Here is a 27144-nt window from a genome sequence, read left to right on the forward strand (position 1 = left end):
TTTTATAATGTATTAAGTTTGTAAAAATATTATTTTTTAATTTGTTGCTCATTGCACCTAACTATTAAAATTTACACTATAAACTGTAATTTGTTTGCTTTTTTGCTTTCATAAGTTGGAAAAAATTTTGGCCTCCATATTTTTGGATAAAATTTCTATTTGATCTTTTTGTGATATTTTTAATATATTTTCTTTTTTGAAAAATACATAAAAAAAGCAAACAATTTAAAAGAAAAAAAAAAAGTTGAATATTACAATTTTCTAAACAATTTATAAATTTGTTAAAATTGTGATAATCAACTTTTTAGGTAGATTTTGTTAGAAATATAATTATTGCATTAGTCTTCATGGTGGAATTTTCACCTGATTTTGCTATCATATGTCACAATTAGTCAAATAAGTTCCAAAAACACCATTGGTTAAAAAGTTTATATATATATGTAATATAACCAGCCTTGTCATCAGGATATCTCGAAAAGTTTTTAACCGATCTTGATGAAACTTGGTACACATATTCTTTGGGTAATTACCGAGGTCGAGTTCGAAGATGAGCAAAATCGGTTTATTAGTTCAGAAATGGCGGCCATTTAAAATTTTCAAAATTTTGTAAATTTCAAGTTTTGTAACTTTAACCGTGAATAACTTTTGACTGACAGAAAAGAGAGCTCATTTCTGGAAACTTTATGGTGAAGCTGATTATATTACCTTCAATTTGACCTATAACACTTATACTTTATAAAGATTTTTATTAATTTTATGGGCCATTCAAAAATTTTAAAATAATGAAAACTTTTTTTCAAATGTCGTTTTTTTAGAATGACTTTTAAACAGCTTTACCGTTCGATTTCAAAAACTAATCAGCTCTTAACATCAAAAAACTACTTCGATCGCCGCCAGACCGGTCAAAATCGCTTGATTCGTTTGTGAGATATCGTTGACGAAAAAAATCGAAAAAAGCGTTTTTTTTAAACAAATTCTGAGATTTTTTATCTGACCAATTCACGGTTTGAAATTCATCATAGAATTCAAAAAAACTGCATCGACTGTTGTCAACTACGTGATAATCAGTTAACTCGTTTAAAAGTTATTGCGGATTGAAAATTTAAAAATTACATAAACATTTTTTATTCAACAAATTAAATAACATGAATAAAGAAAATCTCATATTACATGAAATCTACCTTCCATTACGGGTGAGGCCGAATGGCATTTTTTTTTTTTTTAAATGTTCATTTTTCTATCTATTTTTCAAAAATAAATATATCAATAAAATCATATAGAAATTTCGTTCAAAAAAAAAGTAAATTAAAATAGTTGACCCTCTTGTAAATATTTACCTTTAATTGTTATAATTTGTTTAAACTACTAATTTTATTTAATTATTGTATTTATCAATCACTAATTTTAAAAAATCAATTTTTTGTTTCTAAACAAATAATTATTTTTTAAAAAATTACTTATGAACAAAAAGTAAATAAATAATTATTTAAAAAAATGAATAATAATAATAATAATGACAGTGTAAATTATAAATTCTAATTAACAATTTCTAAAACTAAAGAAAAAGTAAAATAAATGGATATTTCCAGCGATATCTGATTATGATCGTGATAATATGACAACAATAAAACTAAAAGGCGATAGATTGATAAATAGTACACCCAGATATATATAAATACATAGATATAATGATATATATATTTAAATCTAAAACAGTCCTTTTTATCACGCGATTCCGTTGAGGCAAAACACCGGTTAGGCCGGAAGTTAAAGTTAACTGTATACCGTAGTATTGAAGAGAAAATAAAATAAAAGGACAAACTACTTTTATTTGTACTTAACTTGAGTTGTCTGGGTACATATTATATATATACATGTAATGTACTCATACTTTGTACAAGCATCAACTACTCCCGGTGAGGTATGGGTGTGACGAGACACCTACGGCGGTTTAATTAATTTTTTACGGGACTGTAACTAATAACTCTCTATTGTTTCAGGTTCCAAAGTGAAGATATAGCGGCCAAGGATAAGGATAATAATAAATTATTAAAATAAAAAGAAAGAAGAAATAAGTTTGGAAGGATGTCTGAGAGAAGAGGACCCAAGGCGCTGGAGCTGTGGTGCCGGAGGATCACCGAAGGGTATCCTGGAGTTAATGTTCAAAACATGACGACCTCTTGGCGGGATGGGCTGGCCTTTTGCGCGATGATACATCACTTTCGGCCGGACCTCATGTAAGTTTTTTTTCGGGCGAGATTTAAGTCTCTGCTTTAAGACCTGAAAAATAACATTTAAATTTAACCGTGGGTTAATTATTAGTTTTATTTTATGCTGACGCTGACGAGGCCCCAATTATTTTTATTTATTTATCGCAATTGTGATGAGTTAACTTGGTGCGTAGGCTTCACGAGTTTATTTTATTAACTCACTTTTGTATTTTAAACACTCTTTATTTTATTGTTTTAATAATTGTAATTGTAGAGTTTTTTTTTTTTTTTTTTTTTATGAAAATTATTGTTTCAATTAGGAAGTTTATATTTTTCTAAAAGTATAAACTTTTTTTTCAGCAGACTAGTTTTATTTTGTTGAAATAATTTGTTAGTTTTAAAAAGACATTTTTAATTAGTTTTTTTTTATTTTAAACGCTTGGAATTTTTTTTTTTTTTTTTTGTAATTTATTTGTTAAAAAAAAATAGTTTTTTAATTTTAGTTGAAATTTATTTTTTTTTTAATCAAAATTAACCATTTTTATAAGAAAGAATTTAAAAATTCAACAATGATAATTTTGTTTTGTTTTTTTTATTTAAAAAAAAAATTTTTTTATCGAAAAACAGTATTTTGTTAATTTCAGTACCATATTTTTTGTAAAAAAATTTTTTGTATGAATTTGTGTGATTTATAAGTTAGAATTAATTTTTTTAATTCAAAATTAATCATTTTTACATGATAAAATTGTAAAAATTAATTTTTTCTATGTAAAAATTGAAATTCTCATGATTTTTTTCGTTTAATAATTCAATTTTTCATAAATTTGAAGAAAAAAAAAATATAAGATTGTTGAAAAAAAATGTAACTATAATTTTATGGGTCAAAGTATTCTAGACTGGGAAACAAATCAATACAAATGCAGGTAGTAAAAATGGTCGACAAAGAAAATTATTTTTTCTCTAAAAAATGGTACTTCTAATTTAGAATCAATTTTTTAAAAATTAAAATCGATTTTTATATTTTCAAAAAAATTACAAAATTATCAGTTTCAAAAAGTATCAAAGATTTTAAAAATTGCCTTTATAGCATGAAAAATTAATTAAAATTGTAATAATTATTTTATGTAAAATACAGTTTACTTTAATAATCACACCCAAAAATATTAAAAATATCAATCATTAAAATATCAAGAATATTAGAGTTAAAAAATGTATTACAAAACAATAGACAATTCAAATATTTGATACAAACAAAAAAATCAAGTTGAGCAACTCTCAACAAAAAAAATTTTAAATCTCAATTATATCAAAACATTAAAATCTATTGAAATAAAACATACATAGCAGAGATAGTGATATAAGAGACAATAAACAAATAATCCAAGCTAGGAGTTAAACTGAAACTATTGAATGATGTAACCATTTTAGGTGTAGCCTGATTTGATTGAAAGATTAAAGACTACGCAGTAAAGTATCGTAATCGTTGGACTGTAAGCTATATACAAACTGGAATTGCCTTTAAAGTATTGCTCTGTATAATAAATAAATAAAAATGAATGCAGGTGTAACGCGATACCAATGGAAGATACCGATGCACTGAAAAATCGCAGTTATGTTTGCATATATAATTGCATATAAAACTTATAACTATAACACAGTATCGGGTATCGATTGTGCCCGAGTATCGGTATCGGATTCCGTAAGCGTAATACGCAACACAATTAAATTAAACATAACATAACAGGAATTGCTTGTAATTTTATAATGATAAATTGTAAGCAGTAGCAGGAATATTAGAAAAAAAGACCCAAAGTTCAAAAGTTTGTTAGCCTATTGACTATTGTAGAACGGTTGATTTGTTTCTTAACGGTCATGTTTGATCAAGGTCCAAAGATGACCTCTGGTTAAAAATACTCGGTGACTCAGAAGAGAAATACGAAAACACCCATAAAGAGATAAAGTAAAACTCTAAAAATGCTCGTCAAGCCCAAATAAGTTTAAGTTGACAATGTTACGCTAATAAAGTACTTTTGTTTGGTTATTTGTTCTAAAGAGATTTCTCGAGCTTAAACAAGGACGACATTTATGGAAACAACGAGCTGGCCTTCAGAACTGCTGAGCAGCACTTGGGTATTCCTGCCCTCCTGGATGCCGAGGACATGGCCTCGTGTTCCGTTCCTGATCGGCTTTCGATCCTGACCTATCTTTCACAATTCTATCAGCAATTTGGAGGTAAGTTTCTAGGATATTTTTTGCACGACTCGTGATGCGAAATGCCTCGATTTTGCAACTATTTAATTAATTACACGATTGATAATCTACGTAGTCTAATTAATTTGCGCACCATTCGATAGATAATTTAATGGAGATTAATTCTGTCACTGGTAAAAATCAAATTAAAATAATAGAACCAGAAAAAATTATCAAAATAGTTAAAAGAAAATTCGTGTCAATCAACTTAATGTTCCGTTTAAAACACGATAACTTGCGTAAAAATAAATAAATAAAATAACATTTAAAATAAAATTAAAAAAAGATATTCTTTCAGAACATTAACTATTTTTTTTTTTTTATTTATCGAACGAATGAAAATTATAAGTCGTGTACTTTTGGATTTGCCAAACTTTAGATTTATAATCTGGGTTTAGGGGTTTGCAGATCTGGAAAAGTTTTAGTTTGTTGATACTGATTTTTTTAATCTTTGATTTCAAGAAATTTGATTGCGCATTTTTTATAAATTATAGGTGAAGAAATTATTGTTTTAGAATTTATTTGATAGATATTGCAGAGCATTGAGAAGAAATTTGATACATTCTTTTTTTTATGTTTTTTTTTTTTATGAAAGTTTGATAATTAAGCCTTTAGGGCCAGTTTTTCAATCCGGGATAAAATTTTATCCAAGATAAAAGTACCGCCAATAAAATAAAAAAAAAAAAAAAATAAATAATTCAGCGACGTGATATTGCTCTCAATTAGTTCTCCATGAATTTGGTCGTTTATTTAAATAAAAATAAATAAATATATCATAAAAATAATAATAACCTCTTATTGTGTCATTTAAATTATTTTAAATTAATTAACACATTTATAAATTAATAATATATATGTCAAACGCAAGATATAAACTCGAAGGGCTCAAAAGCATAGAACAGCTACCTCTTTGAGCTCATAAAGCTCAAAATAATACATAAATTGTAATTTGGAGCTTGAAGAGCTCAACAACATTATAAGTGCAATTTCAAGCGCTTAAGTATGGAATTAGCGGGAAGTTACAGGGATCTCCTTCCGGGTCATCCGTTTTCCTAATTTTTATTTTATTTATTTACAATCAGGAAGTTGTCACAGTTGGAGGTGAATATTTCTGTGACATGTGGCTAATGTTTATTTATTTTAATTCAAGGTTGGCAATAGCCTAATCGGCTCGGTACCTGCATTTCGAAAGAGTGGGACCAGGGTTCGATTCCGGCGCGCACCAATATTTTTCAATGATTATAAACTAAGAATATGTGCGTTTCATTGCCAGCCTCTGTACCGGTCGGGTTTTCTGTGGTTTTCCCGTATAGTTATGGAGGTAAAATGTCATTATAGAAGTACCTCCATACTATTTAAGACCGTAATGCAAATGCAGGTACTGATTATAACGCGTAAGTCGGCCACAGTCGCAGCACATGTGTGTCGGGCATGAAAGAAAAAATCCCGACATGCAGGGGGTTGGGGACGAAAAAGTGGTTGAGAGATTATATTGCGGAGAAAAAAGTGGAGAGACAATAATTCCCCACCCTCCCTTGTAAAACACTCTACAGTGATACAAGTAAAACCATCCTCCTCAATTATTATTTTAATTCAAAATAAGTGACTGAATTCAAGGAGAATTACTCGTAGGCAATATCACTGTGCTGAATTATTTATTTTTTTATCATAATAGCAGTACTTTTATCTCGGATAAAATTTTATCCAGGATTGAAAAACTGGCCCTTAATTTTGTTTAATTTGAAGGAAAATGTATTAAAAACAATTGATATAAGATTTTTTGTCGAAAAATAGTTTGGTCATAAAAAGTAGCTCGGTGGCATTACTAAAGGCGGCGCTGGGGTCGTTTTCTGAAACTAAGATACTCATTCTCTCTCAGATAACTAACTGTGAAAAAATTTTGGCCATTTTTTAGAAATTTTGAGTAATGAATTTTTTGAACGAGTAATTGAAAATGTTCAAGAGATTTTTATCTTTAAAGTTTAATTGACAGATATTGTTGGAAATTGGAAAAAAATTTGATTTAACTTTTAAAAGTGGGTATTTTTTAGATATTGAACAAATGTGACGCTACTACTTTGTTTTTATGTTGAAATTTTATTAGAATTGCTTTGATTTTGGTGAATTTGAGAAAAAATGTATCAAAACGTTAAAAATAAGTTTGGTTATCAAAAAATAGCTTGGTCAAGAAAAGTAGTTTAATAGCGTCACTAAAGGCGGCGCTAGTGTTATTTTCTGGGACTAAGAGACTATTTTCTTGAATTAGATTCTTTCTTTAGTTTTAAGACAAGTAGTTTTGATAATAAAAGTTTAATTTTAAGAAATTTTGAACATTTATATGAAAAAATAAAAAATATTCACTCCAAAATGATTCTGATTTTTCAATTACAATTCTAATATTAATAAAATATTTGAAAGATATTATTGAAGAAATGAATTTGTCAATAAAAAAATTGAATCAATTAAATTCATTATTAAAATTGCATCAAATTCTTTTTTTTAAATAGAACATTGAAATGTTTGTTTTGAATTTAAGAAATTTAACTAACTGATGCATTTCTTAAGTTTGATAAATTCTATAAGAAATTTTATTAATAAAAAAGTATTTTATATTTTTTAAAATTTACTTGATACCTTTTTTAAAAGTTAAAACCTAAAAAAAGTTGTTTATGTCAAAGATGCAATCAAAAAAAATTTTTTCATTAGATAGTTTTTAAAAAAATGCGCAATCAATTTCAATAAATTAATCTCTATGAAAAAAAGATTTTACCCAATTAAAAATAAATAAATTTCAATTAATAATTAAAAAAACCAATACTTGCGAAGCTCAAATAATAAATTAAAAGAATGAATAATTCAAACATGAAGCCAATTAATTAAAAAAATCTAAAATATCAACAAATTTATCAATATTAATTACAATGAAACTTTCCAGATTAATTTCAATTAATTAATAAAATAAACAACAGATTTATTGACTCTAAGAATTAAATAGAATGAAAATAAAACGACGTACTGCCCGAGGCATGATCTCCAGGCGATAAAAGTGAAAGAGTTCTAGAGGCAGTCGCGCGCGAAAACCAGTCAACTTGAATTAATATGTGTACAATATATGTACATATACATTACATTACATTATATATACATAGGTATATTATTATATAGATATAATATCCTTGTAAAGACGCGCTCATTCGCATTTATTGTCGCAAATGTTGTTCACCACACATGCCTGGTATATTAATGTTAACTGAGAGCAGAGTTGTTGATGCTGTTATTGTTATTGTTACTATAATTATAATTATTATTATTATTATTATTATTATTATTATTATTTGGTCTAAGTATTTAAAAATAAAGTCGGTACTCTGTACACTCGAGCGTCTAATGCAATGTAATGTTAATGCTGAAATAGGTCACACGCATTTAAGTGTTCGTATCTCGGTACAGTGACAGGCTTGAGACTTTCTCGTGCGCAAAATATGTTTTATAGTCATACAAGTACAAGTCCTCGTCTTTTTTATAATTTAAACTATTTATACAACTTATGTGTTCTAGTAGTACTAGTTCTAAGTCACTAGATTAATATATTATTCAATTGTAGTGAATTGTATGTTCAATTTAGAACGCATTATTGTTACAACCGGATGATTGGTATTATTATTATTTTTATAAATAATATTCACTTTTTACTTTTATTATTACTAACCAGCCATTTTTTAAATAACAATAGTAATAATAATTATAATTACAATAATAATTATCCTCATTATAATAATTTTCAAATAAAATTAGCTTTTATAATTTTGAATGGAAAAAAAAAAATTGTCATAATAATTATTTTTTATTATTATTATTTATATTATTAAGAGAATAAAAAAAAAATTTTATTTCCAGTATAGTCATATGATAAAATCGGTTTTTTCTTAGTAAAATTTAGTGTCATTACAAAGGTCTTGACTTGAATTTGTGTCTTTTCAAAGTTTTATTTCATTCTCACCGTCAATTTATTATGATAATTATTTATGTTGCATTCGAAAATGCTTTATCTCTAAATACATAATTAAGAAATGACCTTTTATCTTGTGAAATATTGACATTTTTAAAAATATAAGCTCCCCCGATGTTACACTCATCAAGAGCTTTCATTTGAGTACCCACATCAATTTTTCATTTATTTTATATATTGATATATTTGACAAATACCATATATATAAAATATATAAAAAATGTCATGTAGGTACTCAAATGGAAGGTTTTCATAAGTGTAACATCGAAATGAGTTTATATTTTAAGTAATGTCAATAATTAAGGAATTACCTTGTATCTTATCAACTAATGATATTTTTAAAGAAATAAGCTCACCCCGATATAATAACACTTATTGAGACCTTTTCTTTGAGTTCCCACATCAATTTTTCATATATTTTATATATTTACATATTTCACAAATACTTTATATATAAAAAATGCCATGTGGGTACTCAAATAAAAGCTTTTGATGAGTGTAACATCAGGGTGAGCTTATATCTTTAAAAACGTCAATAGTTAAGAACGTACTGTGCAATTTTATATAATTAAAAAATGAGCTTGTATCTTGAGACCTATTGCCATTTTTAAAGATATAAGCTCATCTCGATATTATACTCATCGAGACCTTTTATTTGAGTACCCACATCAATTTTTCATTTATTTTATATATTGATATATTTGACAAATACCATATATATAAAATATATAAAAAATGTCATGTAGGTACTCAAATGAAAGGTCTTCATAAGTGTAACATCGAAATGAGTTTATATTTTAAGCAATGTCAATAATTAAGAAATTACCTTGTATCTTATCAACTAATGATATTTTTAAAGAAATAAGTTCATCCCGATATAATAACACTTATCGAGACCTTTTATTTGAGTTCCCACATCAATTTTTCATATATTTTATATATTTACATATTTCACAAATACTTTATATATAAAAAATGCCATGTGGGTACTCAAATGAAAGCTTTTGATGAGTGTAACATCAGGGTGAGCTTATATCTTTAAAAACGCCAATAGTTAAGAACGTACTGTGCAATTTCATATAATTAAAAAATGAGCTTGTATCTTGAGACCTATTGCCATTTTTAAAGATATAAGCTCATCTCGATATTATACTCATCGAGACCTTTTATTTGAGTACCCACATCAATTTTTTTATATATTTATGTATATTACATGTATAAATATATGAGAAATATATTAAAATGCATGTGGGTACTCAAATGAAAGCTCTTGATGAGTATAACATCGGGATGAGCTTATATCTTTAAAAACGTCAATATTCGAAAAAGTATAGTGCAATTTAACAAAAGTCATTATTTATTAAAGCAAAATTTTATTTACTCATAGTTCACAAGTCACGGCAGTCACATAGTAACTGCAAGGTTGCTAGTTATTATTTATTGTTATTAGTACGAATAAATCGTAAAAAAAACATAATTTCACGAAAAATGGATAAGTATTTCCTAAAATATTGACAAAAAAGTGTTTTCAGGTAGTTGTGGTTAAGGCATACCATCGGAAAATTCTACATCTTTGTATACTTATTAAGAATATGATGATACAATTATCCTAAAAATTTGAAGTCGATTGACTACCTATAATCTGAGATAAATTCACTTAAAAATTGGATATTTAACATTGATTGCATGCGCTCTCTGCAGTTTTGTACCAGTTTCTTAGTTATAAAAAAAAAATAACTATCAGAAACTTTAAAAAAACTGACAGTCTTTTAATGTATTTGTTGTGAATTTAAAAAAAAATAAAAAAAAAATTTTTGACCGTCTAATTATTTATAAATAATGGAATAAAGTTTAACAATTTATGAAAAAGTACATATCTACGGAGTCGGACAGAAACAATTGTATGGGCTGCATCTCCACGAGTACAGTCTTGCGTAAAAATTATGGATTACTTAGCTACAAGCTCATATACTTTTGCGGCGGGTATAATCTCTAATTTTTTGAAAATTTTGTACCATGACAACTACCTTAATTTTTTATCCTTTGCTATACAGAAGAAAAAAACTACTTAAATATTACTATTAGTGACTAAAATATGGACCAAAATTATTTCGCATTGATTTTGATTGTCAATTAACTCTAAAAATGTAATTAATCCTATAAATACATACATAATTTTAATTATAAGGCGTTACTATTAATTTTATACTAAAAATACAATAAATTTTTATTTTCAATAATAACAATAATAATAACAATGAAGGCGCTGGTTTTAAATATGACTATTAATATTATTATCATTATTATTAATATTAACATAAAAGAAGAAAATAGTAAAAATAATTAACCGGTTGTGAAATAACGGCAAGAGTGTCTTCATTGTTAATAAATGTCATAATCATGTGGTACACACGGTATAAGATGTTCTTACGTAAATGTAAATAATATTTTAATAATTTTCCGGCGGTAAATCCATCGACCTTTTGATTTAAGTGAATCGATAAGACGTACATCACCCGCGACCTTATAGCATTACAGCGATACAACTTTGATAAGATTGTTAATTATTGATTCAACTATTACTTTAACTGCGAATTTTATTGTATTTGTTATTGTTATTTTTATTTTTATTTTAGGATCGTCACCGAGCAGACTCGCCAGAAGCAGAACACCCGATAGCTCGGCCCAGAAGATTACACCTGCTGATTCCCCGGCGTCTAAGGTAACTGAGATCACTTTTACGGTCTTTTATCTTTTAATGTGAATGCCTAGCAGGTCTTTTTTCATTCTAGTCATTCAGGTGTTAAGTAATGTCGTACAATTGCGTTTTTTGTAATCCGAGTTGCTAATTGGAATTAGTAAGTTTTGTTTGCGTCGCTTGAAAATAATTCATAGAAAAAAATATTTTTTATAAATATTATTTAAGCTTCACAAGAATATTATTGGAAATTTATTTATTTTTAATTGAGTAAAATCTTTTTTTCATGAAGATTAATTTATTGAAATTGATTGCGCATTTTTTTAATAATTATCTAATGAAAAAATTTTTTTTAATTGCATTTTTCACATAAACAACTTTTTTTAGTTTTTAACTTTTAAAAATGGTATCAAGTAGATTTTAAAAAATATAAAATACTTTTTCATTAATAAAATTTTTTATAGAATTTATCAAACTTAAGAAATGCATCAGTTAGTTAAATTTCTTTAATTTAAATCAAATATTTCAATGTTCTGTTTAAAAAAAAGAATTTGATGCAATTTTAATAATGGATTTAATTGATTCAATTTTTTTATTGACAAATTCATTTCTTCAATAATATCTTTCAAGTATTTTAATAATATTAGAATTGGAATTGAAAAATTAGAATCATTTTTGAGTAAACATTTTTCATTTTTTCATATAAATGTTAAAAATTTCTTAAAATAAAACTTTTATTATGAAAACTAACGGTCTTAAAACCAAAAAAAGAATCTAATTCAAGAAAATGAGTTTCTTAGTCCCAGAAAATAACACTAGCGCCGCCTTTAGTGACGCTATTAAACTACTTTTTTTGACCGAGCTATTTTTTGGTAACCAAACTTATTTTGAACGTTTTTAACACATTTTTTCTCAAATTTACCAAAATCAAAGTAATTCTAATTAAATTTCAACATAAAAACAAAGTAGTAGCGTCACATTTATTCAATATTTAAAAAATATCCACTTTTAAAAATTACATCAAATTTATTTCCAATTTCCAACAATATCTATTAATTAAACTTTCAAGATAAAAATCTCTTGAACATTTTCAATTACTCGTTAAAAAAATCCAGTACTCAAAATTTCTAAAAAATGACCAAAATTTCTCCACTTTTAGTTATCTGAGAGAGAATGAGTATCTTAGTTTCAGAAAATGACCGTAGCGCCGCCTTTAGTAACGCCATCGAACTACTTTTTATGACCAAGCTATTTTTCGACAAACAATCTTATTTCAATTGTTTTTAATACATCTTCCCTCAAATTGAACAAAATTAAAGCGGTAATTGTCGAATTGTAAGATAAAAACAAAGTTGTACGACATTATATAACCCACCATAATACGCTTAGACGTAAAGCTTAAAAATCCATCGCTCTCCATTCTGTTCTTCACGGCTTTATTTAGTCTTTTATCTTTTTCTTGCAAATTGCTGAACTGTACATCGAATTACTAGTATAGTTGTTGTAGTAGTTACTAGTACTGTTGTAGTAGAATAAAAATAATAAATAATAAATTTAACCTGAGTGGTAGTCGAACCCAAGCTGACTTCCTCGATTTTCTGCTGTCGATTTTCTCGACTCACGGCATCCCAGTTTAAAATTATCAGCAGTTGCAATGGAACATGAAGGAGGTTGACCAGGTCCAGTACAACTTCTCCTCGAGTACTGAAAACTCGTAGCTCAACCGGCCCAACACGAACAGACCAAGAACCTGATCGACGAGCCAAGTAACATCATAATGAGAAGGAAATGTGATGGAGAGTTCCGGGTACAAAGAAAAAATAAGAAAAGAATAAATTATTTCTAAGACAAAGATGGGGCTAAACTCTTAACAATAAAAGTTTAAGTTTCTCAAAGTTGAGGATAAGTTGTACACGATTTACACGAGTAGTTCCAGTTGAGTTACTGATGATGCTCCTTATCCTCAACCTGCAAGTGGTAGATGCTGAGACTGAGAATAAGACTACTCACGATTTCCTAAGACGAGAAGAGAGTAACGTCATTGCCCTCACTCTCGGTCGTACTTGTACTTAAATATAAAGAGTACACGCCGTCATACTCTGTAATATTACCTTTGCTTTTATTTTGTTATTTTTTATCCTCTTATCTTATTATTCTTATTCTTAAACTACTTATAACTACTACAACTTATACTACTACCTTTTTTTTTCCTCGTATTACTACATGTTACATATTACATACTACTGGATGCTTGGAGATGGAGATCAACTTGTTCCCACTCCTGAGATATCTACTTCCGTAGGTAGTAGGTAATTGTAATTATAATGACAATTCGAGGAGATTATCACCGCGTGTTTTATATTTTACAATTTATGTGTATGTTTACTCTCGAGATTAGTTTAATTTCAGCTTGAGGTTTCAGACCGATTATTTATATGACTTTTTTACGTATAATCTTGTAAATGCATCTTAATTTTTTTAAATATTCATTAAATGTAATGTAATTATATAAGATTCAAAAGGTAACTTTTTATTCAATTTGAATTTCCCGCGATTTTATAGTTTGAATTTTTGGCATCGCGCCATTTTGCGTCATTGGCCATTTTGACTTATATATTATCTATTAACTGAAAATTGATAAAATTCTTTAAAAAAAGTTGATTTATGATGATAATATTGATATTTAAACAAATATTTCGTAAATTTAGCTCAATTTTGTTAGAAATTACAATAAATTTATAAAATAATAAATATTTCTTAAAACTGATTCATCAAAATTTGGATTTCTCGCGTTTTTTAATTTGAATTTTTGCCACTGCGCGATTTCACGTCGTCGATCATTTTGATTCATATTCTAACTATTAACTACAAATTGATAAAATTTTTTAAAGAAAGTCGATTTATTATAATATTATTGATATTTAAACATGTTTTTTTTTTTTTTTAATTACGTAAATTTCATTGAATTTTATTAAAAATCACTTAAATTTAATAAAACAACAAATTTTAATAAAATGCATTATTAAAATTTAAATTTCCCGCGATTGTATAGTTTGAATTTTCGCCACCGCGCCATTTTGCGGCATCGGCCATTTTGACGTGCATTCTAACCGTCAACTAAAAACTGATGAATTTCAAAAAAAAAAGTCCAGTTATAATGTCAATATTTTAACAAAAATCCTGAAATCAGTGTAAAAAACATTTCTCAAGCATTAACACGTAATTATTCAAAAAACCTCAGTCTGAAACCTCGTCAATTTGTTTAGGTCAGTTATCCACGATAAACAGCTTGTCATATCTTTTTCCAACTAATCCTAGTTAGCGTACGAGAAAATAAATAACTATTGTAAGTTAACACATACCGTCACGGATTTATTTTTGTTCTTCAGGAGGAAAGCTTGGACTTAATGGGGCAATATAAACCTGAAATATTCTGCTAGAAGGTAATTGCTTATGTCGTTTATTGTTTATGCTTTCACTCAAATTATTATTTATTTTACTGTGCTCAATTCATCCATTTGTATGTTAAGTCGTCTGCTCTTTTTTATTATTATTTTTTATTAACACAGACGACGACAACGTACATGCATGCTTTTTTGCTTTTTCTACAGGTCTATCTCTTTCGTAATTTGTTTTTAACAATTATTAGTTTTTAATTGTTAGTACTGAAAAATGAAATTGATAATCAAGTAGCTCTTTTGAAGAAGAGTATTTTAGGCAGAAAAAAAATTGCAAAAGTCGCGGGTCAAAGTTTTTCTGTTAGCGACGAAACAAAGTCACTGAACTTATACGCGAGAGGTCAGGGTTCGATTCCCGACCCCAATTTTTTTTTCTTTTTCCAATATTAAAACTGAATAATCTTAAATAAAAATTGAATTTATTCTAAATTTAAAAAGAAGAAACTATATAAAAAATTCTTCGTAATCCAAACATTTAAATAAATAAAACTATCACGTATTAAATACTCAGTCGGAATGTTTTATTATTATTCACCCAGCTAAACGGAAGTGTACTATATATTCATACATAAAAGTACATACAAACCCGATAGCAAATACACACGTTCAGGTCATTGATTCACTCGTCAACACTCGCCTACTTTTTAATGTAACATATATACAACTGAACTAACCGACCTGGTGACCTTTTACCAATTAATACCTCCAAGATAATTAATCTAATCTAGCAATTAACCAATTAAATTTAGCAATAATTTAAAACAATGAATAATAAACAATTAACATAAGAAAAATAAGAGAAGAAAAGGCAGTAAAAGGAATCGGAAAGAATGGAGGCGATAGACTATCGCGTGAGTTATTTATAATCAACAACTTATGGACCGTCGACATGTTGATGTACTCTATTCTCTATGTACTACATACATGGTAAAAGAAATAATAAGAAGTAAAAGCGCACGCGCTACGAATACTTAATACTTAAATAACGAATAAACTCAGTATTAATCGGTATTTCTTCCCAGTTAGAGGATTCTTCTACAGAATACCGATTTTTATTTTTTTTTATTTTATTATTAGTTAGTTTATATTATTTTATTGTTTATTGTTTGATAATTGGGATGTCGGTCGACCCAACGGTAATTTAATTTATTTTGTTCTTTTTTTTTTTTATTATTATTTATTATTGTTATTTTTGTTGATTTATTATTGCGCAAGAGTTTGATCAAAACAATTAGTGGTATTGTTAGATATTTGAATAACTAAGGGCGTTGAACTCGCACTTTTATATCTGTTACCTGTTTAACTAACGCCAGTGTGCATGTTAAGTAGCATTGAGGCATTTTAGTTTTATGATAAATATTTTTTTTTTAATTTTTTATAGGTAAATAATAATAATAATAATAATAATAACTGATAACTGATAACTTTTACTACTGATTTTATTGTTATTATTATTATTTTGATAGTTATTAAAATTAATTTTGATGATAATGATAATAATTATAATAGTGATAATGTTTTTTGAAAAACTTTAAATTGATAATAATAATAATAATCATAATCATAATCATAATGATCGCGAAAATATCAATAATAATAATCATAAATCTGATAATTGTTGAAAATTTAGCATTATTATTATTATTATTATTATTATTTTTTTTTTTTTGTTATTATTAAATTGAAATTTTTTTAAATTGTTCATTTAGGAATAATAATAATAACAACAATAATAATAATGATAATGATAAAAATTTCATAATTAAAATGCACGGATTATGCGACCTACAATAAATAATATAGTCATCATTTACTAATATAGCTTCTTTTCACATAAATTTTTTTAGGTTATAGTTCAAAGAAAAGGTCGCCATATTTTATTGTAAAGTTAAACACTACCTTACTATTATAATTTTTTTATTAACGTAATTATTGTAATTAGAGGAGAAAAGTCGCTAGAAACTAATAATACACTAGTTATTTCCGTTAGGCCGTTTATGGTATGAACTAGTTATGATGTATAGAAATTTTCTAACCTCAATTTAAGCAAAAATTATTATTATTATCACAATCGTGTAAATATCTATTGATTATAATATATATTACATCCTTCCTCTATAAATATATAGACAACCATAATAAAATAAATTTTTTAGTTTAGTTTTTTATGAATTTAGCTATGCCATTACCATTTTTATTCCTAAACTAGTTGCGACTTGGAAAGTCCTGACCTCAATCTTACATTTCAACTTTTTTCTTTTATAAATTATTTTGTCTCTATAATTATATCTCTCAGTTTTATTACCGACTATTTTAAAAAACTATCAATTGATTGAAAATGAAAGTAATTTTCCCGCCATTTTGTTGTTTAAGTTCTTCCTTCAATTTAAAGCGCCAAAATTAAAAAATTATTTAGAATTTTGTTCAAAAATTATTAGAAATTCTACTTTTCAATTTTGAATTGAAAAAAATTAAGTAAATTATTAAAAAACCGTCAAAAATTTATTTTTATTTTTTACGACAAAATGGCGTTTAAATTTCCGCGGCAAATTTGAATTCTAATTAGACTTTTATCTTTATAAGTCTTAATTTCACTGTAAAAAATTAAAAGTAACCATTAAAAAACTAAAAATCTTACCTTTCAATTTTTAATTTAAAAAAATCAAGTGAATTATTAAAAAAACGGCGAAATTTCCTTTTTTTTCTTACGAAAAAATGGCGTTTAAATTTCCGCGGCAAATTTGAATTGTACTTAAACTTTTATTTTTTAAGGCTTAATTTCACTGTAAATAATTAAAAAGCTAAAAATTAATTCTATTGCCAATAATAAGCACAAAAATTGTAACAAAAGTCACATTTAAAAATACTAATCCCAAAAAAAGCCTTATAAATAATAACTAACAAAATTAAATTATTCCAGGCAGTACCACGTCTGGGGATGCGTCGGGAATCCTGCGTAGTCTGCAGCCTGCCGGTGTTCCTTGCGGAGAAGCTAGTGATATCAAAGTCAACTTACCACCGAACGTGCTTCAGGTGCGCAAGGTGTCACAACCAATTGACACCTTGCAGTTACTACGAGACCGAGGAAGGCCAATACTGCTGCGAGACTTGTCCTGACGAAGATACGCCCGACGTCAGCATATACCCGATCCCAGACCAGCCCAAAGATCTGGACCTGGAGCTGGATCTAGACCAAGATCATGACCAGGATCTAAACTACCACAGGTCGCTGAGCGACGAGGAGAAACTGACCAAGTCAAAAGATCTGACGTCGTCGCGAATCGCTTCTTTGCGCTTGAACTTCATGTCCAGTAGCTTGCTGACTGATGATCAGGACCAGAATCAGGATCAAGATCAAGATAAGTCTTTAGAACCCAAAGATGTCAACGTATCCCCAGACAAAAAGCATCCCCATGGTCTCGAACCGGAGACCAAGGATATTAATTTACATTCCATGACATCTAGAACAAATGATAAAGTTGTAAATAACTCTAACGGTGATAGCGATAGTGTTAAAGTTAACCGCTGCCTTACTGCCACGTCCGAATCACTAGATAAGGATTCTGTAATTAATGTTGATGATTATTTTATTGTTAATGATAAGAATAAGAGTAAGGATGAGGTTAAAAACCAGGATACCAAAGAGATGGTTGGCGAAACTGGTACCGAAGTTAGTCAGTGTCTTTCAATTGTTCAGAAAAGGCTGAAATTATTTCAAGATTTAGTTGATAGTAGCAATGTTAGTATTAATGATGATGATGATGATGTAGATGAAAGCAAAGAAGAAGAAGAAGAAGGTGTGTCAGGTGCATCACGAATAGAGCCAGACTCGCTGGATGGTTTTACACTCACCGAGGCTAAGTCGGTGTCGCAAGAGGTTGCTACACCCGCAAATGCCAAGGCTGATTTATCAACAGAGGATCAACAGTACCCGGACGATATGAATCCGTTTAGGAGTGACGATGAGGCTGATGGTAATCCTGAAAGGTCGACCAATCCTTTCGGTAGTGATAGTGATGATGATGTTGAGGAGGAGCCGCCGAAGCCCAAAGCGAGAAGTGCGAAAAGGCTACTCAAGGCTCCGGTTAATCCGTTCTTGAGCGATGAGGAAGAGGAGTATAAGCTAGAGGCCCCGGTTCCTAAGCCTAGGAGCAGTTCTAATTCGGATAGGTTGAGTAAGGATGGGTTTTACGCTTCCAGTAGCTCGCTGGCTAGTTCTACTGGGTACAGGAAGCGCAGGCCTGCTCCTCCACCACCGGATAAGGCTACGCCGGAGAAAAATGTAAGTTTTTTGGGGTTAGGGGTAGCCTAGGATTTTTTTTTGTTGGAACGATTTTTTTAGTGGTTTATTTTTAGTTTTGAGGTTAATTTCAAAAATTTTGATGGTGTATGTGAAAAAAATTTTTTTTTAATATTTAACGTTTTAATTTAAATTATTTTTTATTTCTTTAATGATCATAAAATTCATTGGAATAAAACTTCTTTACAAACTAAGCAAAAAATCTAAGTCATAAAAATGGGCCTCTTAATTTTAAGAAAATCACACTAGCGCCGTCTTTAGTGACGCTATAAGAACTACTTTAAAAACCAAGCTACTTTTTTACTACAACATTTTATTTTAATTGTTTCTAAAATATTTTTCTTTAGATTGAATGAAATTAACAGCCGAGACCAGTGATTGTAGTTTCAATCGGCTTAGCGAAACGAATGGAAATTTTGAAAAAACGTTTTTAGAGATAATAGATAATTTAATAAACTATTTCACCACAAGCGTTTTTTTTCAAAAATTTCATTCGTTTCGTGAAACCAATCGAAACTGCAATTGCTCTGCTGTTGGGAGTGCGACAGAGATAGTTACGTTGAACTCCGTGAGAGCAAAGCGAGAAAAAGATGGTCTCGCCTGTTAAAACAATATCAATAAAATTTCTTATACACTGAGAAAAAAAAAATAGATTTATTAAGAAAATTTTCTTGATACAAGAATTCATGTTCTTGAAAATTTTCAAGAATATATATTCTTAGCTCAAGAACTTGTTAAATTGATTGAAATAATTTTCACTTAATTTAAATAAAGCTTTTTTTTTGTTTATATATTATTCAAAGATAAATATTAATGCTCTTTTCTCTTCAGAAATTAATAATTAATAATAATAGAATATTTGATCGTCATCAATTTTCTTGAACCAAGAAATTGTTAATTGAGTAAAAGTATTTTTTTTTTTTTTTTTTTCAGTGTAAAACTAAAATCAATAAATATTTAAAAATTTTTGGAACTTTTAAAATTAAAAAAAAAAAAAATTTCACATGTAGAAATTCAAAAAAATGACAAGTGCGAATTAAAAAAAATTTTTCTTTTATAAAAATTTTCAAAAGTCTACTAATTTAAGTATGATAATATTTTTAATATTTTCAAAGACTTACTTTCAAAATTCGTCACTAAAAATTTTTAATAAGTCACCAAAATTCATTAATCAATTTTTTGAAAAATGACGCAATCATTATCAAATAAATATTTTCTTTTTCTTCTTTAAATAAGATAGAAATACTGGTTTTGGCCATCTTAGGACCATTTTGGCCACTTGATATTTTAGTTAATTTGTAAAAAATTTAACTATTCAAGTAGAATTTTTATAGAATTTATGAATTAGTACATTTATACTAATTGAATTCATAAAGTCTTGCGCTTATAGAAATATTTATACAATAATTTGAAAATAAAGTGGCCAAAAAAGGTGCACTGACCATAATAGGTACTTCTACCCTATCCAAAATTGAAAAAAAAATCTAATTTACCAAACTACATAAAGATTAAATAAATTTAATAAATTAGCCGACATCTGAAAACTTTTTAAATTTTTTTATTAAAAAAAAATTAAAATAAAAAATTTTACATGTAGAAGATTTGAAAAATTGTACGTATAATTTTTTTAAGTATTTTTTTATTTATAATTTAATTGTTGAAAAAAATTCAAAAATTGTTGAACGTCTTGGAACTCCTTTTTATAACCAAGTCATTTTTTGATAAACAATCTCCCTAACAAAAGAAAATCTTCAAAGAATCTAGCCATAATAAATTCTTAACTTTCTATACAACTAGAAACTATCAATTAACAAATAACTAATTATTATTTTAATTACCAGGACTCAGGAATCCGGACTCCAAGGCCTCGCAAAAGCAAGCCGGCACCGCCTCCTCCGATGACGACGAGTTCTCCGCTTGCATCAGGACTGGAGAAGTTGTCATTGACAAGCGAGTCTTCGACAACGTCCACAAACAGTAAAGCGAAGATCGATATGAATATCAACGCCGAAGAATCTCTGAACAAACTCGACATCAATGCCACTGAGGATACCGACAGAGGAATTGACTCGTGGGAGGACATAAAGGTTTGCAAAAACGAGGCCAACCGAACAAAGCAGTCACTGTCTAGGTCGGAGAGCGGACAAGACTACACCAAGTTCGACAAGAGCTCCCACGGAAAGTGGAAGCGCAAGAAGGCCCAAGCGCCTGCCAGGCCGATTCCTCAGCGACGGAAAATCCGCGTGATGTCGATGAAGGACGTAAAGATGGAGCTTGCGGAGATCGAGATGCAGCAGCTGGGCCTGGAGAAGCAGGGTGTCAGGCTAGAGCAGCTGATCCGCAATAAATGCGAGAACGAGGCTAGTTCAGAGAAGAGAGACTCGGGAGATAATATGAAGGACAACAATGACTCTAGTTTAAGTATGGACGCTGATGAACTGGTGATGGAGCTATTTGCTCTGGTTAATGAGAAAAACGAGATCTTCAGGCGGCAAGCTGAACTGATGCTGCTCAAAAGGCAGCACCGCTTGGAGGAAGAGCACGCGGATATTGAATATCAAATACGTTGCTTGATGTGCCAGCCCGAGGCCACTAAAACTGACTTTGACAAGCAGCGGGAGGAAGGTCTTATTCAAAGGCTTGTTGAGATTGTTGAGAAGCGCAGCGAAATCGTTGAATGCCTGGAAATGGATCGCAAGAGAGAAGTTGAGGAGGATAAAAGTATTAATATGCATATGGAATTGTATACTGGTAATTTTTTTTTATTTTAATCTGTATTATTGAGATAATAAGCTAAATTTTGTGGCCAGTATATTTATATGATAAAATGGGTTTTTAGGCTGCATTTGAAAATTATCTCTAGATACATAATTAAGGAATTACCTTGTATCTCGTGAACTATTGACAATTTTAAAGATATAAGCTCATCCCGATGTTTCACTTATCAAGAGCTTTCATTTGAGTACCTACATCAATTTTTCATATATTTTATATGTTTATATATTTCATAAATACCATATATATGAAATATATAAAAAATACCATATGGGTACTCAAATGAAAGATCTCGATGAGTGTAACATCAAAATAAGTTTATATCTTAAAAAATATCAATAATTAAGAAATGACCTTGTATCTTGTCAACTATTGACAATTTTAAAGATATAAGCTCATCCCGATGTTCCACTTATCAAGAGCTTTCATTTGAGTACCTACATCAATTTTTCATATATTTTATATATTTATATATTTCATAAATACCATGTGGGTACTCAAATGAAAGATCTCGATGAGTGTAACATCAAAATAAGTTTATATCTTAAAAAATGTCAATAATTAAGAAATTACCTTGTATCCTGAGAGCTATTGACATTTTTAAGAATATAAGCTCATCCTGATGTTGCACTCATCGAGACCTTTCATTTAAGTACCCACATCAATTTTTCATATATTTTATATATTTATATATTTTACAAATACCATACATATAAAATATATGAAAAATGCCATGTGGGTACTCAAATGAAAGGTCTCGATGAGGGTAACATAAAAATAAGTTTATAACCTAAAAAATGTCAATAATTAAGAAATTACCTTGTATCCTGAGAACTATTGACGTTTTTAAAGATATAAGCTTATCCCGATGTTCCACTTATCAAGAGCTTTCATTTGAGCACCTACATCAATTTTTCATATATTTTATATATTTATATATTTCATAAATACCATGTGGGTACTCAAATGAAAGGTCTCGATGAGGGTAACATAAAAATAAGTTTATATCTTAAAAAGTGTCAATAATTAAGAAATTATTTTGTATCCTGAGAACTATTGACATTTTTAAGAATATAAGCTCATCCTGATGTTACACTCATCGAGACCTTTCATTTGAGTACCCACATCAATTTTTCATATATTTTATTTATTTATATATTTTACAAATACCATATATATAAAATACATAAAAAATGCCATGTGGGTACTCAAATGGAAGGTTTCGATAAGTGTAACATCGAAATGAGCTTATATTTTTAAAAATATCAATAACTAAGAAATGACCTTGTGTCTTGTCAACCACTGACATTTTTAAAGATATAAGCTTACCCCGATACTACATTCATCGAGACCTTTCATTTGAGTACCCACATCAATTTTTCATATATTTTATATATTTATATATTTCATAAATACCACATATATAAAATATATGAATAATGCTATGTGGGTACTCAAATGAAAGCTCTTGATGAGTGTCACATCGGGATGAGCTTATATCTTTGAAAACATCAATAGCTAAGAAAGTACAGTGCAATTTAACAAAAATCATTATTTAATAAAGGAAAATTTTATTTATTCATAGTTCGCAACACTTGGCAGTCACATAGTGACTGCAAGGTTACCAGTAAGAGTCTTAATTTTTAAATTGCGGCTTTCTTATTGGTCCTAAGAAAAAATTGTAAGAGATATTTTTTTAAAAAATTAAATTTTGAATAACTTATTAAAAAAAATTTGTTACACGACCAATATTTTCGCCTTAATATGAAAAATTTGACACCATTATTTAGTAATTGTTATTTTAAAATTAAAGCATAAATCCTGGCCACAATTATGATACTGCAATTAGTAGATACTTGACAATTTTTTTATTTTTTCCGAAAAATAAACTACTTAAAAAAAATTATTTTTGATAAAAAATCGAAAAATTATCAAGTGTCTCTTAATTTCAGTAACATTTTAAATAAAGTTTTTTTTTTTTATTAAAACATAAGTTTTTTTTAATATTTTTAAGGATATTGAATCTCTGAAAATATATCAAAGTAAAATCTAATAAAAAATTAAACAATAATTATGAATAATTTTCAATTAAAATATTCCTTAAACATATTAAAAACAAACTATTGAAATAATACAAAGTAACTAACTAATAAAAATAAATTTTTTTTTCAGCTAAAAAAGGAAGCAACGAAGAGCAAAAAACGCACAAAGGAAAGAAATTAAAATTAAAGGAAAAATTCCACATAAAAGAAAAACACTTACTAAAAAAAGGTCACAAAAAAGACGCTGATAAAGATGTCGACGAGACTGAAGTTAAAGTTAAACGCCAAAATAAACGCAAATGGTTTTAAATAATTTCCTCTTACTCAACTATACTAGATTAAATAACGATTTATATTTCTTATAAATGCACTTGTTTTTTATATTATTATTACTATTATTATTATTATGTAAATTGTCAGTTCACAAAATAAATATTTAAAAATACCTTTGTATTCTAATGATCTTAACCGGCACACTTGCTGCCTCAAAAATTTTGTATTCCGGCAGAGGCAGTTCTTTGTAGCCCAATTTATGTTTCTCTGCAATGTAATAATAATTACTTACAATTATTATTATTATTATTATTATTAATTATCAATCATACAGCGTGACAAATGCCAAAAGAGCGTACAAAAATTTTTTTGCCAACCACTTTGCAAACATTCTAAGCTTTAAACTGAAAAAAAAAATTTTTGTAAGCCAAGAAAGCGTATATCTTAAATTATACACTCTTTTGGTATTAGGAACTTCAAAATTCTACATATAAAAATAACTTTTAAGACATTAATAAATTAATTTGTATCAGTTTAATACTTGAATAATCAAAATTTTATACATTTAGAAGTTTACGTCTGAATAACTTTAGAACGGCTGTCTTTATGATAAAAGTGTAAGAGACCTTTTTTGTAGAGCGTTGAATTCTCTACAATAATATGCTATTGACTTATATATATGAGGTGCGTATGCCGAGCTAGCAAAATAAACAAAAAAAAGAATTTTTTTTCCTATGTTATTTAAATGGGAAATGAAAAATTAGGGACAGACACCTCTAAATATTAATATTAAGAGCTCCGCTTTGAACAGGCTTCTGTTCTCACCTTCATGCAAGTTTTCAGCCTGTTTTTTCGTTGAAAAAAAAAAGTCGCCTAAAATTGACACACCCTAATATATATATAAATCATTATAAGATTATTGATATACTTAAAAATTTCAAGATCTCAATAAATTTCATTAAAAATTAGTCTTTAAAATGGCAAAAAAAAAATTTGTATACGCCCTTTTGACATTTGCCACGCAATATTATAAATATTAAAAAAAATCATCAATGAATTACCTAACTCTCGCAAAAAACCCTCGAGAGTGTCTTGATTTCTTACAGTAACGCCGATAATTGCGAAATTTATCGAGTTTTTCAACAATACATAAATAGCGTTAATTAAAGAACTGAAGACACTGGAGTCATAGACGACATCAGCGGCGAGAATAATGTCTGGTGACGTCCAATTAGCTTCTTTGTGCTCGCTAATTGATTCCCACGCGAGCTCTTCTACTTGGACTATAGTTTCATCAGCTTTCTTCAGCTCATTTAACTCAATGTTTTCTTCCAGCAAATCTAGGACACGCGGATGACAGTCTGTGAATGTGTAACTTTTCGGTCTGCAGGTCTTCAATACAGTTATTCCAGTTAGTCCTACGCCAGAGCCTAATTCTACAATTGATTTTCCAGCTAAAAATATTTTATTTTCTATACACCATTCTGCCAAGACTTCTGCAGCCTATAATAAAAAAAAATTAATAAATATTCTAGAAAATTAATGAAGAAATCCAATTTTTAATAAAAATTCGTTAAAACTTTCAATAACAACAAGATGGCGGAGAAAATTAAAATGTCGGATCGAAGAATTTGATTGGCTGTAACTAAATTAGTCACTAGCGCTTTTAATTTAAATTTACCTGCCAACTACAGAGCCCAGTAGTTCCGTCAGAAACAATCGTCCTGCTTTCTTTGATAATTACTCTTTTGTCAGGGTCAATCAAAAAATGACGATAGTTCATACGAGAATCTTCAAGTGACAGATGCTGACAAAAAATCTCGTACAGAGAATCATCAATTTCTTCATTATCACTCTCCAGGCGCTTAATTAACAATCGTAAGAAATTTTTCAGGTAATTATTTTTTACCGGGTACTTTTTTAACAAGCTGTCATTCATTATTTGCTCCAAAATTAAGGATTGTATTTCTGGGCTGAGTTTTTTGGGTAGTTCTAGTTTCGCCAAGGGAACGCAAGCAAGAAATTGTTTTTTCAGTCGTGCAATATCAAAATTATCCATGATTAAAATCTGTAAAATATTTTAATTAGAAAAGTAGTGAAAAATTTTACACACTAAAATTTATCTTACCTTAAAAAAAAATTTTTTTTTTAATAATTTCACTAAAATTAGCAGAAAAAAATTTGTGTGTAAAAAAATAAAAATGCTTAAATTTAGGTTATGTTGATGTAAACATTCAACAAGTGTTTCTCTTCGCGCATGTGCGTCAGTCAGAGAATGTGCCTCTAGTCTGTCACGCATGCTAGTAGCAAAAATGTACAAAAATTTTAAACCTTACAATGTGATTTAATTTTATTTAAATCAATTTATAGATTTTTCACAATTTTTTCAACTATTAAGTCTTCAAGTCGGAAACATCAAATTGACTAACTTGTGAAATTTTTATGACATTAAATTTAGCAGTCACTTAACCATTTTTTAATTTTTTTTAACAAACAGATTTTTTTCAAAAAATAGTTTTTAAAAAATTGCATTTTTTATTTTTTAAAATTTCTATATGTAAATTTTTTTGCCATAATTTGTTATAAAAATTCTTAAAATTATTAATTATCTGCTAAAGTAATTTTCATAAAATTTTATTATTTTTTTGCTCAGTATACCAGTGGAACTTCATACGGGCTGCCCTTTTGGGGATATGACTGCATTACTCGCTAACATACAGTAGCGCTCAAAAGTATTTTGACAACATAAAATTTTTTAATATTTTTTTAAAATAAAAGCCTATCGGAAAATGTATTGAGTATAATATAGAGTAGTGTAATTGCGACTATTTAAGCGTATCAAATTACAACTTGTTTGTTTACACACCGCGCCACCGAACGTACTTGACTTATCGTGAGCTCAAAAGTATTTTGACACACATTTGACTTGAAAAACTCTCGCAGATTACTTGTTCCTTAGTTTTTATTATTACATATATTTACTTGTTGTGGTTACTTCAATATGCCTAAGTGCAAGGAATATTCTAGTGATTTTAAAAAAGCCGTTATTAATGCATTAAAACAAGGAATGAAACAAACAGAAGTTGCTCGTTTGTTTAAAGTGTCTCGACAGTTAGTTAGCTTATGGAA

General features: G+C 28.3%; 2 protein-coding genes across 6 annotated transcripts in view; one reads left to right on the forward strand and one right to left on the reverse strand.

Moving 5' to 3' along the window:
* LOC123265951 (MICAL-like protein 1) overlaps window positions 1–24112 on the forward strand; it is a 29026-nt gene extending 4914 nt beyond the window's left edge. For 2 of the 5 annotated variants that reach the window (XM_044729941.1, XM_044729942.1), the window contains exons 2-7: window positions 2001–2237; window positions 4264–4442; window positions 11106–11191; window positions 17546–18907; window positions 20767–21676; window positions 23873–24112. In XM_044729941.1, the coding sequence (XP_044585876.1) occupies window positions 2086–2237; window positions 4264–4442; window positions 11106–11191; window positions 17546–18907; window positions 20767–21676; window positions 23873–24051 (2868 nt within the window). In that variant the 5' untranslated portion in view covers window positions 2001–2085 and the 3' untranslated portion in view covers window positions 24052–24112. Of the gene's footprint in view, window positions 1–2000; window positions 2238–4263; window positions 4443–11105; window positions 11192–14556; window positions 14611–15641; window positions 15762–17545; window positions 18908–20766; window positions 21677–23872 lie in introns of those variants that run through there. The other 3 variants (XM_044729943.1, XM_044729945.1, XM_044729944.1) reach the window with 3 other exon arrangements.
* Window positions 24113–24124: 12 nt separating this feature from the next.
* On the reverse strand, window positions 24125–26282 carry LOC123265955 (protein-lysine N-methyltransferase EEF2KMT). Its single transcript, XM_044729951.1, has 4 exons — window positions 26144–26282; window positions 25697–26083; window positions 25077–25518; window positions 24125–24282 (listed from the first exon to the last, which is right to left on the reverse strand). The coding sequence occupies exons 2-4, from the start codon at window positions 26072–26074 to the stop codon at window positions 24179–24181; spliced, it is 924 nt and encodes a 307-aa protein (XP_044585886.1). The 5' UTR covers window positions 26075–26083; window positions 26144–26282; the 3' UTR covers window positions 24125–24178.
* Between the last annotated feature and the right edge of the window lie 862 nt (window positions 26283–27144).

This window comes from Cotesia glomerata, linkage group LG5, assembly GCF_020080835.1.
Source record: "Cotesia glomerata isolate CgM1 linkage group LG5, MPM_Cglom_v2.3, whole genome shotgun sequence".
Classification (NCBI taxonomy): Eukaryota; Metazoa; Arthropoda; class Insecta; order Hymenoptera; family Braconidae; genus Cotesia; species Cotesia glomerata.

Excerpts from the sequence above, each read along its gene's own strand:
- LOC123265955 (XM_044729951.1), bottom strand. The coding sequence starts at position 26,074 with ATGGATAATTTTGATATTGCACGACTGAAAAAACAATTTCTTGCTTGC. Across the intron at positions 25,519-25,696 it reads CTGGGCTCTGTAGTTGGCAG|GCTGCAGAAGTCTTGGCAGA; the intron begins GTAAATTTAAAT and ends TTTTTATTATAG. Across the intron at positions 24,283-25,076 it reads GGGTTTTTTGCGAGAGTTAG|AGAAACATAAATTGGGCTAC; the intron begins GTAATTCATTGA and ends ATTACATTGCAG.